The sequence below is a fragment of the Cannabis sativa genome, chromosome 4 (genome assembly GCF_029168945.1).
Source record: "Cannabis sativa cultivar Pink pepper isolate KNU-18-1 chromosome 4, ASM2916894v1, whole genome shotgun sequence".
Lineage (NCBI taxonomy): Eukaryota > Viridiplantae > Streptophyta > Magnoliopsida > Rosales > Cannabaceae > Cannabis > Cannabis sativa.
The window spans coordinates 43,570,446-43,592,220 of NC_083604.1; the positions used below are offsets into that span (position 1 = coordinate 43,570,446).

General features: G+C 33.2%; 2 protein-coding genes across 5 annotated transcripts; one reads left to right on the forward strand and one right to left on the reverse strand.

Annotated features, from left to right (window-relative positions):
- Positions 1-671: 671 nt before the first annotated feature.
- On the forward strand, positions 672-3,814 carry LOC115712302 (probable mediator of RNA polymerase II transcription subunit 26c). 3 transcript variants are annotated; one of them, XM_030640563.2, is made up of 10 exons: positions 672-1,043; positions 1,137-1,871; positions 1,954-2,022; positions 2,106-2,188; positions 2,320-2,390; positions 2,498-2,544; positions 2,681-2,714; positions 2,817-2,947; positions 3,214-3,325; positions 3,426-3,814. In XM_030640563.2, the coding sequence occupies exons 2-10, from the start codon at positions 1,446-1,448 to the stop codon at positions 3,545-3,547; spliced, it is 1,095 nt and encodes a 364-aa protein (XP_030496423.2). In that variant the 5' UTR covers positions 672-1,043; positions 1,137-1,445; the 3' UTR covers positions 3,548-3,814. The 3 variants fall into 3 exon arrangements, 1 of the variants encoding a protein (XP_030496423.2); XR_004010831.2 differs by lacking the exon at positions 3,426-3,814 and having other exon boundaries at positions 684-1,871; positions 2,817-3,107; positions 3,214-3,312; XR_009687352.1 differs by lacking the exon at positions 3,426-3,814 and having other exon boundaries at positions 684-1,871; positions 2,817-3,091; positions 3,214-3,312.
- A 12,974-nt stretch (positions 3,815-16,788) lies between these two features.
- On the reverse strand, positions 16,789-21,536 carry LOC115714869 (uncharacterized). 2 transcript variants are annotated; one of them, XM_030643631.2, is made up of 3 exons: positions 21,036-21,536; positions 18,779-20,423; positions 16,789-18,438 (listed from the first exon to the last, which is right to left on the reverse strand). In XM_030643631.2, exons 1-3 carry the CDS (start codon positions 21,394-21,396, stop codon positions 17,055-17,057), a joined length of 3,390 nt encoding a protein of 1,129 aa, XP_030499491.2. In that variant the 5' UTR covers positions 21,397-21,536; the 3' UTR covers positions 16,789-17,054. The 2 variants fall into 2 exon arrangements, with proteins under 2 accessions (XP_030499491.2, XP_060970109.1); XM_061114126.1 differs by having other exon boundaries at positions 18,779-20,428; positions 21,036-21,168.
- Between the last annotated feature and the right edge of the window lie 239 nt (positions 21,537-21,775).

The window sequence follows — 21,775 nt, forward strand, 5'->3', positions numbered from 1 at the left end:
ATTTTCATCTTCAACGTTCGCTCTGTACAGCTGAAGGCTTAGTGCATGTGGTATTTTTGTAAATATTTGTATATGGACTGTATAAATGTTTAATGAGTCGGCACATAGTATTTTTGTAATTTTTTTTTCCTTTTTTGTATTTTTATGTTTTTTTCCTATTAAAAACATGTTATAGAAGGTGCTCTAAATTTATTCTCTTTTTTAATTTTACTATTTATAATCTACATTTATAGAATATTATTTATTGTTCTAAATATATTTTATTAATTATTTTGAGTTAATAATTATTTTTGTATAGAATATGTGTATATATTGATATTATATATTTAAAATAAATAAATATATTAAGATTTTAAAAAAGTAAATTTTTGGTGATATATTTTAAAGATATTGAGGTATGGTATAATGTAAAGTTGTATTATAAAATAAAAAAAAAAGTTAAAATTTTACTGAAATATTTTAAAAATTGAGTGAAGAATGTGTTTAGTGGTCTTGCATTTTTTTGAAAGCACGAGTGCTCTTGCATTTATTGTAATAACATGTTATGTAATAATACTCTGCATATAATATCTTTCTGTATCAAACGTAATTTTGTAATGTCCAAAATACCCCTGACATAAACCAATAGAAGAATTGATAACCCTGTAATATTCTCATCTCATCCTCAATTGCCACCAAAGCACTAAGCACATAAACAAAATATAATATATTCTCACCAACAATGAAATATTCAAAGTAATCCCTTATTACTATTATTATTATTATTATTATTATAATTATGACATAATGTTTTATCTTTCTTGTCTCTCATAACCCACACTGAACCAAATCCTGGAGAGAGAGAAAGCATCCAAAAATATCATGGTGGCTGGCTGCTTCATCTTAACTCAGCATTGAGCTTACCCAAAATCCAAAATCAATTCATAAACATTTCTTTCAAAAAAAAAACTACCCAAAATATATATAAGATAAAAAACTAAAATTGTTTCTATTTTCGCAGATATTATTGCTAGGGTTGTGTTTGTTTCGATCGAAATTTCGAGGTACGTGAATGAATCGGTGCTTTAGAGAAATAATCGGTGACTTTCCGCATACAATCCTCTGACCCAGTTTCAACTTTCCCGGAAAAATTCCAGGGGTTATAATATTTTCGCGCCGAAACTGAGACTGCTACGACGTTAACGACGAAGAAGACGACTTTTAGAGATTGCAGCCGGATTTTCAGATCTGAGTTTCTCCTATTTTCTGATTAGCATTATTGGGTTTTCTTAGTTTGTTGTGATTGGTTATGTTAGAGACGGAGCAAGCTCGGTTCTTATTCATTGATTTCGCACCACGTTTCATCTTGTAGATCGAGAATCTACGGCTCTTTTTGGAAACTCAGTTTTTGTTTTCTCCCTTTATTTTTGTTCGCCATTGTTGATCGGTCAATCAGAATCTCGAGAATGGATTACGATGATTTGCGTACCATAATGGATAGCTCCGGCGTGGATGTTTGGACCCTTATCGACACAGCAATTGCTGTAGCTTCCATTGATTACGGCAGCGATCTGAAGAAACGCCGAGACGGTATCGTTGAGCGTCTCTACACGGCGACTGCGACTTCTTCAGCTCCTACTACTAATATTACTGCTGGGTTCCGAAACATGGAAGCCGCTGATCGGAGAAGCCTTTCTCCTCCTCGGCAGTACGACAGGGAATCCAAACCCTCTGCCGTAAAGGAGAGGGTTTCGCCGGCGACACCTGAGTCCATCGGAAGGGTGGAAGAGGATGATAACGACGATGAGGGATTAGATCCCTATGGAGGTTTGTTTGACGATGAGCAAAAGAAGATTATTGAAATCAAGGAACTTCTTGAGCATCCTGGCCAGGTTTCACCTTTTAATTTAATTTGATCTCTATGCTTATACTGTAGCTTATTTGGGTCTGAATTGGTTAGTTTGTCTTGTACAGTCGGAAGATAGCTTGGTTGGACTGCTTCAAGGTCTCGCGGACATGGATATAACTTTCCAAGCTCTCAGGGTAATTCTTGTGTGGTGGCCATTGCTGTTTTGTTTGTTTCTTTTACTTTTCTCATGTAATGTTCTTTAATTGCTGTAATATAGGAAACTGATATTGGGAGACATGTTAATCGTTTGAGGAAGCATTCATCAAGTGAAGTTCGGAGATTGGTGAAGCAACTTGTCAGGTTTTGATGACAACTTTCCCCTTTGTTTGAGCTAGCAATGAAAAGGAATAATTTTATTATTATTATTATTTTTTTCTTAAAAAAAAATGGTGTTGGGTTCTTATTTGGTTTTAAGGCTGTTTGTTTATCAGGAAATGGAAGGATATTGTGGATGAATGGGTAAAATTAAATAACCCTGGAGAACATGCCTCTGCAATCATGGGTACATTAGTACAAGTCCTTTTTCCATTTTAGTTTTATCCTTTTGGTTTGAAATTTGAACTTAACTAGTTAAGTGTGTGTTCTCATTTGGTATATGATTGGCTTTAGATGGGGACTCACCGCCACAGAGAATTCCCCAAAATGGTCATCACCAGGTTGGAGAGATTCCTTTTGCTAGTTGATTTTTTTCCCTTGCCATTTAATTTTGTTCTTTGGGTACAAAGTTGTGGAAAATCTGATTTCTAGTCATGCTTTCTAATATTCTTTTGTTCCTTTTGATTTTGTTCTTAGGTTCCTGATTTTGCTTACTCTCCTAACCCACACAGTGAGTAGAATCATATTCTAAAACTTCTACCTTCATTTCCGTCTGATTAATCCATTTGGGTTTTCCCTATTAATTCTTTTTGTTTTATTCTTGTCAACACAGATGGAAGTTCTGGATCAGAGAGGAACAATTCAGAACCTGAACGCAAGCCCAAAGCAGTCCCTCCCAGGAGAGAAGCTCCATCGAAACCAATCACTTCATCTGCCCTACACTCAGACTCAGCTCTTCAAAATGTATGGATTCCAAATTAGAGTCTTCTAACTCTATGTTTGGATTCTGAAAATTGGAGGAAGAAAATATAAAATTTCTGAAAAACATAAGAAACACAACTCAACTCTGCCAAATACTTGAAATCTTAGCCTAGTTTGATTAGAGGTGTAAGTCTTTACTCAGGTGCTGAACATTGTAAAGTTCATTGTGTAAAACATAAGAAGTGCCAAAAGGAAATCATTCATTATTATGGTCACTAAAATTAACTTTTTTTTTTGACAATTTGCAGAGACAGAGGAGGGAACAAAGAGAAAAAGAACAAAGAGAGATGAATTTTGATGCTGCAAAGCTGGCTTCAGCAAGGAAACGACTCCAAGCAAATTACAAAGAAGCTGAAAATGGTGTGATTTACTCTGCTTATTTCTTTACATATGTTTGTGTGTCTCTTTTTGATTAATTTGTATTGATTTCTTTTTTTACTTTGTGTTTTATTTGTTGAAGCTAAGAAGCAAAGAACTATCCAAGTGATGGACATCCATGAGCTGCCGAAATCAAAGCAAAAGAATGGCTTCTTTCCCAAGAACAAAGGTGGAAGCAGTAGTTCTCTTGGCAGGCACTGGTGATGCATGATAACTAAGGCTCTCTTTTGGGTCAGCTGAGAAAGAAAAAATGAGAAAAGGAAAAGACTGAAAACTGGTTATCTTTTTCTATTACATTTTTTATGAGGCAAACAAAGAAAGAAAAAGCTCTTCGTTAATAGTTTCTATTCAACTTAATAAGAAAAATATAAAAATTTGCCCATTTTCTCGGGTGAGAATGAAGCCAAATATGTACATACTAGTGAAAGAGAAAAGAAGGGCTTTTAATATATAATGACGTTTTTATGTGAATTTTAGGAGTTAAGCTGAGATGAGATTAAAAGAAATATTGTTTTATGGGTTTGGATAAAGACAATGCCTCCACAGTCGGACACAGACACAGTTTTCTCTTAACGCAATTCAAGGGTAGGGGTTGGGTAGGGATTAGAATGGGCCCATGGGTTGGTTGTAATGGGTCCCACTGGGCTTTGTTTGAAGGTCGTAGTCGGTTGGATAGATAATGGGTTATTGCTGGAATTTACGACCTCCACTCTACGTATATTTAATTGTTTTCTTACATTATTGTAACTTTAGTGGGCCTTGGGTGGAGTTAAGTCAACAATTCTTATTATTATTTTCTCCTTTGCCGAACATTAAGGGTCTGAGTTTTGTTTTTTCTTTTCCCTGGAACAATAGGGGAACCATTTTCAGACGACAGGATAAGGTTTTGAAACCATTTTCTTTCGGGATTTCTTAGGGTTTTGTTTTAAGTCAATTAAAACAAAATATGGGAAATTGAAATTTTTTTAAATTATATGTGTTACATATTTTAACTTCTAAGATAAATTTTAAGTTCCTGGCTACATTTGCAAGTCGACAACATTCATGATTTTTTTAATCTTGTTCTTTCTGAACATTCAGCAGGAGTCAAATCTTCTTCAATTGTACTGTACAAAACTAATTGTATTGCTGCAATCCAATTGAACACCAATTTGCCCTTTTTGTAATAATTTGATTCTGATTCAAAATCCAAAATCTATTTGAGTTGCATCCTTCTCAAATTGACATGCATATGTAGGGGTGTGTATAAATGGCTAAACAGGATATTTAATTTTAATTGGATTAGATTAGATGTGTTATATTTGAATATTAAATTAGATTCGATTGCATGTGGATGAGGTATCCAAAAATTAAATACATCCAATTGAAATAATGAATATTTTCATTCAGCTTTAATGAGTAATTAGATTTTATGCTGTTATAAGTAAAAAAAAAAAGGAGGAATTACCCCATATACTGTTTTTTTTATTTACTTTTTTTTTTAGAAAAAATTACGGTTTGAGTTTCTAAAGTGGTTGCAGTGCTAGTTACAATAGAGGTATCTATACGATTTTTTATTGCATTTAGGTTGCAGCGCTAGTTGCAATAAGTGTTTCTATGAAGAATTTCGTAAAAATGCAAAAAAAGAAATATTTTGAAGTGTAAAACATGATAAAGCCCCAAAAAATAAATGTATATATATAAATTAACATTAGAATCTTCTTTATTTATTTAGATTGGTTGGATCCAATTCAATCCAATAGATACTGTATCTAAAATATTTAATATATTTGATGCGATCAAATAAATACTAGGTCTAAAATATTAGGTAAACTCAAATTAAACCAATAAATATTTATGAAATATATCCAATGGATAAAACCGATCTAATCTAATATCCATTGGATGTTGGATCGATTGGATGACTGAAATAATTATAGATCGGATCGTATAGTAAAAGCTAACATCTAATATATAATTGTTGGATCGGATCTCGATTGACATAAAAACTTTAGATGTGATCCAATGAACACACCTATAAGTATATATCATAATTATTAAAAAAATTTAACTTTAAATATCTATTTTAAAAATATTAAACTATTAGATTTTGATGAGAATAATAAAAAGTACATTTTAGTTTTTATATTTAATTTAGTTGCTTAATTAAGAAAATATCAAAAAATATTTTTTTACACTGTATTAAAACTATATTTATATAAAATATATAATTAAAATTAATTTTTTTTAATCTATTTTCTTTGTTGAATAATTTTTTTTCTCAACCCATAGATTTATTTAGCCTATATAATATAATAATGAGATTTTTTTTAATTAAATAAAAAAATTAAATATAATAATTTAAATTTTCCTAATAATATCTATTAAGATATGGATGTGATTGTGAGTTGCTAAACTAATGAATATAAGATTTAGTAACCTTCAAAATTAGATAAATGATAAAAGCTCATATAATATATTACAACATTATAACTATTCAACATCATCATCATGAAGCATATTAATAATTATGCAATGTTAGATAAGAATATTCCATGCAGTTATTGTACCATAAGTATCTTTCTTTTCCAAGCAATAATGAATCAACTTCTTCCGAACCACCTAATCCAAGACAAGTAAATTGACAAAGTGAGTTGGCAAGCATTGTATGGATCACTACTTAGAGCATCTCTAATACTACATCATTTTACTAAGTGGGTAGCCCTAAATCTAACAATTAAGTTAATAAATATCCATTTTTATAAAAAAATTAACAAAATGTTCATTCTGTTAAAAGTTTGATGATAAAATTACAATTATAACCTTGAATAATTAAGTATTTGATATAGTCATTTTGCACAATAGTATATCGTTTTTATGTGTAAAAATATATTAAAAAAAACTGGAAGGTAGTATATTAGTTTAAGATTGTAGTATATTATTTTAATGTGCTATGGTATATAATGAACGAAAGACGGAAATTAAAAAATGTGGAATATTAGTTTAAGTTTGAGGTATAGTTATATTTCACTAGGAAATATTGTCTTTATGTTCATTAGTATATCATGAAGGAAAGACAAAGAAAAAAAAAACATGTGGAATATTAAATTAAGTTTTGGCATATATATATTTTTTTTCCCACTATACTGGTGGTATATCAATTTTTCACTATAGTATTTATGCTTATGATTGCAGAATATAGTTTTATATGCTATTGTATATCGTGAAAAAAAATTATTTAATAGTATATTAGTTTAAGTTTATGGTATATTCATATTGGTCTAAGGTATATCGTTTGTATGTGACATGATATATCGTGAAGGATAGAAAGAAAAAAAACTATTTAATATTAATTTAAGTTTTTAGTATTTTTTTTTTATTTTGTACGGTATATCTTTATTATGTGCTATGATATATTTATAAATAAATAGATGGTATATTATTTTTATTTGCTATGGTATATCATGAAAGAAAGAGAAAAAAAAAACTTGTGGAAGTTTTTTTTTTTTTTTTTTTTTTTATATATTTATTTGACTATAGAATTATTGTGGTATATTCATATTACTCTAAGGTATAGTATTTGTATGTTATATTATATATCATGCAGGAAAGAAATAAAAATAAAATTAAAAGAATTGAATAATAGTTTAGTGTTCGGTATAGTTATTTTACATTATGATATATAGTTTTTATGTGTAATAATATACTAAGAAAAAAAATTGAAAGAAAATATATTAGTTTAATATTGTGGTATATTGTTTTAATGTGCTATGGTATATAATGAACGAAAGAGGCAAAAACATGAAATATTAGTTTAAGTATGAGGTATAGTTATATTTGATTGAGGTATATTGATTTTATGTTCATTGATATTTCATAAAGGAAAGAAGAAGAAAAAAACTTGTAGAATATTAAATTAAGTTTTCTGTTTAATTTTTTTTTTCACTATGCTAGTGGTATATTATTTTTTTTCACTGCGCAAACAGCAATCGAAAAAAAACAGAGTTGAGCTTCATCTATATAACCAAGGGTATTTTAGGTATTAACATTTATAAAAGGCCATTTACTTTATTTTTTAAAAAAATGGACCTTAACTTTCATCAGTGTGAGATTTAAGGCCATTTATTACAATTTCCTTTACTAAATTGGTGTAGAATCTTCACACAATTTCACTCTAGTGATACACTAAATTGATATACATTAAATTCTATATCATTAGTGGTATTGGATTTTGAATTTACACTAATTTAGTGTACAGTTTTTTTTTTTTCATTCTACCCCTTATTTAATTTAATTGTAAAATATAATCTAATATTTTAGTCCTCAAATTAAAATTTATCACAAAAATAATAATTGATTTAAAACACTAATATATTTGCAAATACAAAATAATAATAATAAAAAAATACTAATATTAATAAAATAAAAACAACATAGCACTAAGTTATAAAACTAAAAACAACAACATTAAGTAAAATAATAACTCAATAGTCAAATTGATCACTTGTGGATCTTAGCCTTGAAGAATTTCAAATATTGGTGATATGGACTTTAAGTATTTGAGAATCTTGGTAATGTTGATATGCTTGATATTATTGGTGAGCTCTTTTGCATAATCTTTTATTTGCTCATTTTGAAAATGATCGTGTATATTAGGATCAACTATAGAACTACAATAATATTTTATTTTATTTTTTTTTAAAAAAATGTTTAATTAGTTTAAAAAATGTTTATTTTACTAAATATTTTAAGATTTTAAATTTACTAGTAGTCATAATATAATTCTTACTAATTATTTCATAAATTAGTTATTTTTAGTTATTAGTGTAAATAACATAAAATGTGAGACCTTTTAAGTAAAATATATTTATTTGATAGAACATTTTGTGTGATATTTAGTGTGAATCACTAGAGTTGTTGCACCAAAAGGTAAATTTTTTTACACTAAACTATGTAGATTACACACTAAATTGGTGTAACTATTGAAAATGGTCTTAGATTCGTGGAGTCATCTGAAATAAGAATGATTGTGGGTGTTGTTGTGGCCTAAGCCAATGCAATGAGTTCGACACCAACACCTAGGAGCACCAGTTAGTTTGGTCGGTTTTTTCTATATAAAAATCCAAATTTTTATTTTCGGTCTGAATTCGTACAATCTGAATATCGAGCGATCAATCTAGAAATTTTCTTAAAACCGACCATTGTAAATCGCGGTTTGGTCGGTTCAAACTGCCAAAACTGAATTTGTTTTCTCTGTAAAAAGAAAATAAATTTCTCACCACACACATGTAAAAAGTCAAAGCAAAAAAAAAAAATGAACAATACTTTTCTTCTTTGTAGCCGAGTAAATTTAAACTCTGCTTTAGTAGTTTAAGTTCTGCAAAAGATGGAGATAAAAAGTGGTATTTTTGGGCAAAAGAGATTGAAAATACAAGAATAGTGTAAGACCAAATCTAGTGACTCTTCTCAAGAACCTCAGGTCTTTGTCCTAATAATAGCAAGACTGCTATATACTGTGCTGGGATGAAGAAGAATGAGATATAAAAGGTGATAGAGCTTTCTAGATTCAGCGGAAGCTCTATTCCTTTCAAGTATATAGGCATACCAATTTGTGCAAAAAGAATGTAAGATTTTAGTTGACAAAATGACAGCTCGAATTAAGACCTAGAGCACTAGACACATTTCTTTTGCAGGCAGATCAATTCTCATCAACTCTGTACTGCTAACCATTCTTACATATTGGAATCAGATTTTGGTACTACCAAAGAAAGTAGTGACTGAAATAGAAAGAATTTGCAAAAGTTTTCTGTGGAGATGCAGTAGCAATATGATAGGAGCAGGTGCTATTGCTTGGGGGAAAGTATGCCAACCTAAGTGAGCAGGAGGTATTGGATTTTTGAACATTGGTACCTGGAACAGAGCAGCATTGATTAAAAACATATGGACATTAGCCACAAAGAATGATAACCCGTGGGTTAAGTGGATTCATAATGTCTACTTAAAAAAGGGAGACTGCTGGAACCACAAGGCCTCCATCCATAGCAGCTGGTATTGGAGGAAGCTTGTGGAAATAAAAGATGAAGTGATGAAAATTATGGATCATAGCCAATTTACTGTAGGGCTATACCAGATAGCAGCATGATATAAATTGATCCATAAAACTCAGGATAGAGTTCAATGGAGCAAGCAGGTATGGTCTAGACTTAATAGCCCTAAACACAGCTTCATACTATGGATGGCAGTACATGACAGATTAAAAACAAGAGCTAGGCTGCACAAATTCAAGATTATTGAGGTTGCCACTTGCTTTTTCTGCAGTAATTAAGATGAAACTGTTTCTTATATTTTTTTTTTGATTGTATGGTATCTAGAAGTTGGTTACAACAGGTTAAAGATTGCCTGAATTGGAATGTGCAAGCAACATATTTGCATATCCTCAATAGGTGGATTGATAGATCGAAAAGAAGTAAATTCAGGAAAATGGTATACGCTGCTGCCATAGCTGGTCTGGTGTATCATATTTGGCAACAAAGGAACATCAAGATTTGGAAAACAAGCTTTGATTCGTTGAAACTTTCTATACAGGAGCTTAAGTGGCATATTAAGACTAGGACTACCTGTATAATGCCAAGGAAAGTTGAACAAGAAGATAGAACTTGGTTTGAACAATTGTAAATACTTTATGTATAGATTAATTCTTGCTTCCTTCAAAAAAAGGAGAGCTTTGCAGTATCTAGGCATACCAATTTGTGCAAAAAGAATCTCACAAGCATAATGTAAGATTTTAGTTGACAAAATGACAGCTCGAATTAAGACCTAGAGCACTAGACATATTTCTTTTTTAGGCAAATCAATTCTCATCAACTTTGTACTGCTAACCATTCTTACATATTGGAGTCAGATTTTGGTACTACCAAAGAAAGTAGTGACTGAAATAGAAAGAATTTGCAGAAGTTTTCTATGGAGAGGCAGTAGCAATATGACAGGAGCAGGTGCTATTGCTTGGGAGAAAGTATGCCAACCCAAGTGAGCAGGAGGTATTGGATTTTTGAACATTGGTACCTGGAACAGAGCAGCATTGATTAAAAACATATGGACATTAGCCACAAAGAAGGATAACCTGTGGGTTAAGTGGATTCATAATGTCTACTTAAAAAAGGGGGACTCCTGGAACCACAAGGCCTCTATCCATAGCAGCTGGTATTGGAGGAAGCTTGTGGAAATGAAAGATGAAGTGTGGAAATTATGGATTCTTTACAATCTTCCACTCTATGATTGGGTGCTTGACTTGATATGAGTCGGCATTTACTCTTCACTATGGTTCGAATTGAATGAAGAAGAAGAAGGAATGGATTTTGAAATTCTATAAAAGGAGGCTCTCAACTTCTAGTTGTTTGACAAAGAATAAAATTTAGGTTATGAGAGATTGATGAGAATGGGAGTCATCTTATTCTTTTTATAGTATTTCAACTAGAGTTTATGATTTAAATTATATGGAATAAAAAGGATAAAGTAATGGCTGAAAATAGCTTAAGTGGCCGGCCATACATAATGGACCTCACTAGTTACAATTTTGCTATTTTATTCAACAATTTATATTTCTTTCACTAATGCCATATTTTCCAATTTCAATCCTGTAAATGTCAAAATTATTTATTTAATAATTATAAATAATTATCAAATAAAATTGTGAAGATTTTTAGAGACAGAAGTCTAATATATGCAACTAGTTTGGTGCCTTATCTCGAGGGCCTGCCAACATGCATGGAGGCATGATGCCTTGAGGATTGAACCATGGACGTATGGGAGTCCTTGGGCAATGAGGGAGACTGTTCGGACAATATCGAATGAGGCATGAGGAGAAGCATTAGCACGTCAACTTGGTGTTGGCATCTTGCCAGACAAGCTACCTTGGTCACAAGTGACTAGGTGAGCGACAGTGTTAGAATTTGCCTTATCATAGTGAGAACCTATCTTGGCTAGAGAGCCTCGATGCATGGATGCACTCATGGATACTTGCGAGCATGACTCGACGAGAGTTATTCGAGAGATGAAAGTGTGCACGAGGCACACGGTCGCGCAAAAAATGAGCCCATTGTTACTCGAATGGTTGGAAGGCTAACATTGGCTTAAAGAAGTCAAGGTGTCGCACGGGTATTCCGCTGCCTGAAAAGGTGAGCCCGTGGCACAAAGCATTTGAATGCTATTGAGAGGGTCATGAGATACCTCAAAAGAACATTGACCCTTGGATTGCATTATTAGATGTTTTTGGCTGTCCTTGAAGGGTATAGTGATGTTGATTGGAACACTTTATGAGATGACTCCAAGGCAACCAGTGGCTATATTTTTAGCATAACTCGTGGAGCTATTTCATGGAAGTCTAAGAAACAGACTATTTTAGCTCAATCTATAATGGAGTCTGAAATGATTGTACTAGCTACTGCTAATGAAGAAGCAGGCTGACTAATAGAAGCCTGCTAGCTGAGATTCATGTATGGGAAAGACCTATTCCAATAGTGTTGATCCATTGCAATAATACTGCGGCTAATGCAAAAGTTTAGAATTGTTATTACAACTGTAAGACACGACAAATACATCATAAGCATATCAGTGTTAGAGAGTTTCTCTCAACAGGAGCTGTAAGAGTGGATCATGTACGCACTGATGATAACTTGGCTGATCCTTTGACGAAAGGTTTAGCTAGAGAGAAAGTCCTTAAAACATAGAAAGGAATGGGACTTATTGCCCTTAAATTGATGAATTACTCATAGTGGCAACCCGACCTATAGACTGGAGATCCCAAGAAATAGGTTTCATGGGTAATAACAAGTTATCAAGTGATAAAAGTGAGATCATGCTATAATTATACGAAAAGAGAAGCATGAATTCCTGAAGCATTTTAAGGTTGAGTTAATAGAAGCTCCTAATGAGATCTATACTCCAACTAGAGTAGAGTACCGAGCTACAGGAGTACTCTAAATAGAATCACCTATGGGAATGTGGGAGTGGGGCCGTTTCCTATGAAATTTTAAGCAAAATTTCTAGAGCGTTCACTATACTGGGATAGACGTGCATGGCCATTAGCGCACGTGCTTTTGATTACACCCTTGTAAAGGTTGTTGCGTGGTACAATGTTAGAGATAGAGTTCAAGACTACGGGTCACTCTAGTAAAATTTAAATCGTATTCACTACATAGAGGTTCAAATCGAAAGATACCTTTGTTTATACTCAATCTTACTGTTGAATGATAATAGTAGATGGAAATATTTTTTAAATAAATTCAAGTTGGAAATGTTGGAACTTTGATGAATATTTTAACAAAATATAGAAGTGTTCTAGTGTGTGTGAAGTGGAAAGAGTCCCACATGGGATATGAACCCTTGTTTACAAGGGTATGTAGAGTGCAACTTTAGCATTTGGGTTTGGACCCCAAGGGGTATCTAGTTTTGTGTGAATGGGTGAGGACTCACACACTTGACCCACCACACACACGCGCACACCGTTTGTCCGATTCGAGCTGGGTTGGTTGGTTAGTGTGGTGTGGTGTGACACTTTATTATTTTTTACAAAACAATTATTTAATACAATTATTATTTTTTATTTTTTAATTTAATTGAGAAACATGTTTAGTTGAAATTGATTGCTTAATCGTATCAGTTAATGGGACACGTTAAACCAATTACACCCCACGATTAAGAATACATTCTTCCTGTTATGTTATTTCAATCCATTCATCTATATAATGCGATTGAACTGATGGAAAGAATACATCTTTCTTATAGCGAAAAAAAACACAGTTTTCACAAAAAAAAAAAAATTCCATCTGCGACATCATAAATTTTAGGGTGTATTTGACAGTTCTCTACAGTGCAATGGGGTTCTGATATAGTTAAGGGTGTTCATCCGATTCAATCTACACTATTTTGCTCGTAGTGCATCCGATCCGCACTAGGTGTGAATTTAATATTTTGGATCTAATCCGCATAGTAACTCAAATCCAATCCAATCCGCAAAAGTGCATATTGGATCGGTTACTTTTTAATATTTAATTATTTAATATTGGCTAATTAAGATTTTTACCCCCAAACTTTGACATGTACCAAATTATGCCCCTGAACTTTTAAGGTCGTTAAAAATGCCCCATGAACTATTGAGATTATTTGATTTAAGGACTTTTGTCCAATTTTAGTAAAAAAATGTCTAACCTGGATGAAAGTTCAGGAGGCATGATTTAGTACATGTAAAAGTTTGATGGGCATGATTTGGTAGATACTAAAATTTGGGGAGCATGGTTTAGTACATAAACAATCACTGAATTAGTAAAATTGAATGAAATTAGACAAAAGTCCTTAAATCTAATAATCTCAATAGTTCAGGGGGAATTTTTAACAGCCAAAAAAGTTCAGGGGACATAATTTAGTACATGTTAGAGTTTAGTGGGCAAAAATCCTAATTAGCCTTTAATATTTATTAAAAAAAATATTTTTTTTCATATAACTAACAAAAAAAAAAAAAAATTATTGTTGTTTTATGTCTCCAACAACAAATAAAAATAAATGAAACAAAAACATAACAAATTCAAAGCAAGAAGAAAAAATTTATACGTATTTAGAAAAATTTAATTTAATTTTAGATTATATTTTCCTTATAAATAAGAATGAAATATAAATTTAATTATTATATTTTGAATATATTTTTATCGTATGTATTGGATTTTTTAAATTACTATTCTTTACATTAAAATATTAGTTGCATACATATATATATATATATATATATATATATATTTTAAAATATATCTAAATATGTGTAGATTCTATTGGATCGGTTACTTTTACATGTCAATCAACATACAATCCGCACAAGTGCAGATTGTTAACTCAAACTTTTATATCTCCTTGTTTTGATGATTAACAAATATTTGATTATTATTTGTTACTAATGATTTGTTGATTTTGTAGCAAAATTAAAAGAGAAAATAAATAAATTGGTATTTTTACCAAACTTTTTAAAGCAACCCTAAATGGATTCAACAAGCATATCAAGAGCAAAAGATTCATCAAGAGATCAACAACTCAAGACCCTATTCAAAATAGGTCTTCAAAAGCCCAAAGTCAAAAGTCAACCCGAAAGTCAAAGTTAAAGTCAAAAGTCAACTCTCGGGAAAAGTCAACATGGGATCAAAAACATGCAAATCAAGCTAGGAGGCTCATCTACATCAAGACTACTCAAAATTAAATCGTATAAATTTACTTTAGTCTTGTTAAAGTGATTTGCATAGCACACAAAGTTTTATAAATTTAAATTTTGGCCCATTCACTAACTTGTGCAACAAGTTTTCTCACACGATAGTCCAAAATTTTTTTTGATTGAATTTCTAAATCACATTTTGTTTAACTAAGAGAACAAAATTGGAATTTTTGAAATCGGATAATCGAGTAAAGAGTTATGCACGTTTTAGTGCCGAAAAATGCAAGTTTTGAACCTGCCTGATTTTCGGCCTACCTATTTAAAATAGGTAGTCCGTTTTTCACAGAAAGGTAGTCCGTTTTAAAATAGGTAGTCCGTTTTTCCCAAGATTCTTTTTGAAAAATGTGCTAACGGCTATAAACGGCTACTTTTGTTCCTACACTATATAAACTTGTTTTTCACTCAAAAATGAATATTGGTTGAGCATTTATTTCAAATATCTAACCTATCTAAGTGAGATTAATGAGCTTCCAAGTTTGAAATCCAAACAAACACTTTTCACACACTTTGAGCCAAAATTTGATTTTATTCATCTTGAGTGTGCTTGCTTTTCACTCTAGGTTTCCATTGTATCATCATATCTCTAGAGTGATTTTAGCTTGTAACATCAAACACATTTCCATATTGTGATTGAGGTGAGGTTGGAACCGGTATTGTAAACAACCCGGTAATAGTGAGATTGGCACTACAACAATCTGAGAAAGAGGTTAATAGTCCTCGGGGGTGCGAAACTATTGTAAGAGGTTTGGAAATACCTTGGTGAAAATTTCCCGGTTGTAAGGGTTAGTCAAGCCCGTTAACTTGACTCGATATTGGAACTCAAAGCTAGGTCCATAGCTTTGAAGACCAAGGACGTAGGTGGCATAGCTCTATCGAACCTTGTAAAAATCGAGAGTTTGCATTTTCTATCCTTAAACTCTTTACTTTACAAGTTTAATTATTTGTCTTAATATATTGCTTGCCATACTACTTGCTTTTATTTGATTAAGTGACTAATTGCATAATTTTGTGTTAAAAGTTTTAATTTACCGAAATTAGTTTAAATTTCCAATTCACCGCCCCCTCTTGGAAACATATCTTGGGCTAACACAGATTTTAGATTTTCTAATCTAATCTAATTCGCACAAGTGTAGATATCTGCATTTTGCGGATTGGATTAGATTGGATTGTACGTATTGAATTGGATTGGGTATTTTATGAAACCCCTAGATAGACTGGGCTGTTTTATCCTGGGGACAACCAACGAATTCTGACTGCTTGCACATTCCTAGGCAGTGTTGCGAACATCTTAAAGAGAGCAACTTAGTCCGCGACTCAACCCAGAATTTTCATTCGGTACTATCGTTCTTCTTTTTATTTTTGTTAGCAGTTTAATCAATAGTTGTTGTCGACAGTGTTGTGGTGGTTGTTGGTATTGGGTTGTCTTAGGTGTGTGGTGAAGGGTTGTGACTTTGTATTTTGGGATTTCTATCATCGTCGATCTTTGACTTTGGTGCGCCTTAGAGTTCCATACTAGCATTTCCAATCTTGAGCACTCCCTCAAGGGCGATGCACCCTCGCATTGTTTTGTCTCTTTTACCGTGTGGTTTTTGTTTGATGGTGTGATTTGTCTAGTCATTTTGTATGGATTGTTGTGGTTGTTCCTGGCAGGTCGGGCGTTGTTTTCTTTGTCATTGTAATGATGGGTGTTTATCTCCCTTGTCCTTTGTGATATTGGCTTTAGACCTTTTTTGTAATCTACTTGTTTTTGTTGTTGTTAGGTCATTTCTTTGTGAGATCCATGCATGTTTACTTATGTTTAATCTTTTGGGCTTTGTAAGTACATTGTATACTCACTTTATTTTACTTGTTTTAATTTTTATCTTTATTTTTTATATTTTTTAAAATATACCCACTTTTATAGATGATGTTCCCATTAGACCTTTTAAGTTACTGTAAATTATATGCTAGACTTAAATAGAGAGTGAAAATATATTAGACAATTCACTCATAAAAGTGAGTATATTTTAATAAAATATAATATGATGATATTTTTAATTAATAGATAAAAAAAAAAGTATTCCTCAATTTATTAAATATTTCCAAAAATAAAGTGCTTGCTTGAGTCATAATATTAATAGCCAGATTTTGTTTCACTATTATTATTATTTTGTGGTAATTTTCAAGTTTGATCTGCGGGTGGCCCTGACAAGTAACAATAGTCAAGACAGAAAATGGCACAAATTTGGCTTGAATCTAAATTTGATAGAATATAACAAAGTACATAATCTCATTTTTATGCATGTACTTTCCTTTTTATTCTCTGTTCTCTAATGGGTTTCCCTTTCCTATCCTCCATTCCATCTTCAAAAGAATACTATTGAAGAAAATGCAGTAATGAAAGCCTATAGCTAAACAACTATAAAGCAACTAATATCACCACCTGAATTCCTTTAGAAAATTAGAGTGTACTGATATTTTGTCTTCGGTTGCCTTGTATTCTCAGTCACATAGAGCCTTGAAACCTTCCTTTCTTGAATCATTGCATTTCTTTGAGTCAACTAATATCACATCATCGGGTGCCTCATTATGGTCATTGGTAACTTGGTCTAGAACAGAAGACTCGTTGGTTTTCCTTAAGTTTCCTGAGAACCTTTTGATGGGATTCTCATTACTGTCATCAGTAACTTGGTCAGACACAAAAGATTCATCAACTTTCCTTGAGTTCCCCAATATTTCATCATCAAGATCCTCATCATCGCCATTGGATTTCCCTAAGTTCACACCATTGGTCAAATTCTCATTATTGTCATCAGTAACTTGGTCTGAAGCAAAAGATTCATTGGACTTCATTAAGTTTCCTAATATTCCATCAACAAGCTTCTCATTGCTGTCATTAGTTACTTGGTCTGAAACAAAAGAGTAGCTTTTCTGAGGCCGTTGCTTCCTCACTATGCTTTTCAAAGAGGTTTGACCTTTGACACCGGATGAACCAGATAACTTTGCTGTGTTTTTTGAGAAATCAAGTAACCCATTTACATTTTCTGATTTGTCCTTGCAACTGTCACCTCCCTTGCTACTGTACCACGAATCAAGAATCTGAAGAAGAGAGCTACCATCTTCCGCCCCTCTGGCCATTCTCTCCCCTTCAGCTCGAGTCATATGTGATGTTTCTCCTGAATCAGATAAGTCATCATCGGAAAGGACAGGCTCATAGTCAAATTCCATTTGTTTCTCCATTGATTCAACTTCAGTCTTCAACACCAATCCAAGTTTGGAAGTCGCAGATTTTGGCGATGCAACAGGCCCAAGTTCATCCCACAGCATGTCTGAACCATTGCCTTTCTTTGATGAATCAGAAGATTCACAATCTAAGGCTACTATATGATTGGCCTCTTGTTTGTCAGGGACAGAAGTACTTTTCACACTCGTAATATTTGGGGCTTTATCGAAAGGAATTACATAACCAGACTCTACTTTCACGCCAGACATGTTCTCTAAAAGAGCAGCCAACTTTTCAAAACCAAGCTTCTGTAAATCAAGATAGTATCCATACTTTTCAAGAAAATGTTTTCTAAAGAAACCTAAAAAAAATCCCTTAGGGTGCTCTTTCAGCATCTCATTTACAAGCTTTTGACAGTCAGCTAATACCTCATCATTGGACCTGCTGGGTGGAATTGTTTTAGTGAAAGGTGATGAATCTACATGAGTAGCATTCTCAGATTTCCCAACTTGAGTGAGTTTGAAAGGGAAAACTTCTGAGGAGCATTCTTCCACCCATTTCTTTTCTGATATTAATATATCAATCAAGTGAAGAAGATCATTTTCTCCAAAGAGCTCATGACTTAAAGGCCCTTCTCTCTGAAGATTTTGTGCCAACTGCTCCCTGAGATAAAGCATGGACAAAAGGTTCTATTGAGCTAAAAGGTAGTTATGGTCATTCTTTAACAACATAGAAATCATGCTCAAAATGAAACAGCCACAGGGGAGGGCAGGAGAAGCTGTCTAAGGTTTAATGATTGCTTTTATCAAAAGTAAAGAAGATTATTTTGTACGGTATTGACACAGTTCGTGCAATTCCAAGCATCTTTCACAATTATTATTAGCTTTAGACTCCCATTTTGGTCGAATGATTTGTATAAATTTTTAAACATATGTAAATATCAGAATGAAGCAAGGACGAAATAACAAAATGAAATATATATATACATTCACATAGGCAATACCTGGTCATTGTTTTAGAGACAATAAGTGATCCTTTGGGTGTCTTCAAAAATGATTCCATACTACTCCAAAATGAGTCCTTCAGAAAAAGCTTCTGCTTTTCAGAATGACAACTAATTGGGTTTAGTCTATCAGAGGAATGATCTTCAGGGGAATTTCTCCAAAATTTACACCAATTTTTGACTCGATCAAAAAACCCTGGCCTATTTACTGTTTTGTTCTCATAAGCCTCCGAACTTGTACTGGTGCTATTGTCCATTGCCACCTCATTTGTGGACAAAGAATGTGTTGAAGGAAATACTGAAACAGCAAAAGAATCTGTTGACTTTAAATGCATTTGCTCATGTTTTTCCTTCTTTGCGCCAATCTCAGAAGTAGAGTCATCCACTGGAGTAGTATGGCTTTTATCCTCAAAACAATCAGCAGAAGTACAAGAATGATCTTGATCTTTTGAAGTCTTATTATCAAAACCATCACTTTTACTTCCAAACCATTTAGTCCAAACTTTTCTTAAAAAACCAACCTCAGATGTAGAGTCTTGCTCTGACACAGGAGAAAAAGAACCTTCAGATTCTGGTGAAACTGTTTTAACAATCTTCACATCTCCAGGGGAAAAACTACTGTCAGATTCTGCTTTATTAACCATTTCCATTGTATTATCATCCACAAGAGGCTTTTGTGCTTTTTCCAATGGCTTCTCCACATTTAGGTCAGCAAGTGGAGTTATGGATTGCTTCTCAAGTAATTTTGGTAATGTTTTCTTTTTTTCACCTACTTTTACAGATTTCTCATCACAACTCAGTTTTGAAAGAGTATTGAAATCTTTATCTTCAATATTATTATTACCAACTGTTTCTGTGTAAGCATCTAAATTGTCCCTAGATGTTTCAGGAGATTTCTGGTTGACCGGACTTATAAGGTAACGACCATCTCCTTCTGTTTTGATTCTTAGAATTTTCTTTTGTGATAAAAGGAAGGGAAGAAACCTTTTATATCCATAATAGTCTTTACTTAAATTCATGCCGCATTTCGCCAACTTATCACGAAGCTCTGTAATTGAGAGTCCTCCAGGATGTAAGTTCACTATCTGATGAATCTGCTTCTGAACTCCCCTGGGAACTGGATGAGGCTTATCATCTGTACTGGGCTCCAGAACTGCCTTTGGAGCTGGAAGAGGCTTATCATTTTTACTGGGAACCGGATGTGGCTTATCGTCTGTACAGGGTGCCAGGACTGCCTTTGGAACTGAATGAGGCTTATCGTCTATACTGATTTCAGATGATTCCTCAATTTGTAAACACCCACGTTGCTCAAGATCTGAATAAGGATCAAGAAGTGGCACTTTATAGTGTCCGTACCAAGAACCATAAGGACCATCTGGTGGCTGGTTAAAGTATTTTCCTGTAAGGTTCTCACCGCGAAGCAAATCATGCCAATGCCACATGATACTTGCAGCACTACAAAGAACACTAGGAGCATGTCCTGGACTGGCCAGAAGTATATTGTAGTTATTCATTCTTAACCGGTGTAAAATGCTAGCAAAATCCCTGTCACCAGATATTAAGAAAAGATGTGCTGGAGGAGGATTTTGAGAAACCCAATACATAAGATTTAAAAGAAGAGATCTATCAGCACTATTCTTCCCACCTGCACTGAATAGAAGATTAATGAGAACCATAAAAACAAAGAACACCGTGGCTTTGTAGTTGCTCTTCCTGATCCATATAAAGTAAAAATGATCATATCTATTTGGTTCAAATGTTTTAACAAGAACCAATTCTGTTTCACCAGCTACAGTTTGATAACTAGAGTATTGCCTTACACAATGAAGAACCCAACAACAGCAAACATAGCCTGCTTAGTCAAAGAAGCTGAATCTGCTTAAACCATCCGGAGGTATAAAACATTCGGCAATGTAGAATAATCAAAATATTATACTTAAGATTCTCACATAATGCCCGTAACATTTGAATACTCCTACAGCACAGCATAATATCATTACTCAATTTCCATTGTTTGTCCATCCCATATAACATTTAATTCCATTCATATCAATGCAATAACAGTTTACACAGCTCTATATCTTGGTCAGTTAAATTCCAAGGGTTCTCCCTCAGCGTAGGCATACTAAATTCATATCAACACAAACAAAGCAATATGACGATATGGTAGTCTAGTCATCTGCATTTCCCACCCGGCATATCTCTCACACTCGAAACAAACAACAATCGGTTCGTGATTTTGAGAATAGAAACTAACCCTGAGGAATGTGAGCGAGATTGATGCCGGTGGCTGAAAGGGCCTCCTGTTTAAGTCTCGAGAGCTGCACCATATCCCCAAAGGCGGTGATCTCAATGGGACCCTTAATCCCACTGGCTCTGATAGCCGCAGTGATGTTGCGAGAGACTTTGAAGACATTAACTCCCGAAGGGACATTGCAATTCTCGAAGTCCCACCAGACCGAGACTCTGACGTTTCGGGACTCTTCCTCCTGACGCCTTGAAAATGGAGTAGAAGACGAAGAGGAATAGTAGTTGGAGAGAAGAAAAAAAGTGGGACGCGAAGCAGAGCAAGTAGAAGAAGAGAAGAGAAAGAGGGTTTTGGGGGAGAGGAGTCTCATAGCAGAGGAGAGGAGAGTGAGTTGGGGTTGAGGTTGAGGAGGGGAATTTTTGGGTTGGAAATTAGACGAGTAGTGTCATTTCCGAAGGAATGCAGTGCTCTTCACCTGAGGAACACAGGTTTAAGAGAAAGAAGTCAAGGTTGTGCTTAAACCCTAGTTGAAAATATATTTCATTTTTTGCATAATTAAAAAAAATGTAGAGTACATAAATAATTAACTTTAATTCCGGTTGTAAATAAGTTGTTAAGTTTAATTTTTTGCATAATAATATTTAAGTTATAATTTTAAAATTTCTGTAAATTGTCACGCGACAATCTTTGATTGGTCCAGGTTATTGAATTTTTTATTTTTTTTAAAAAAAAATATTAATTTAAATTTG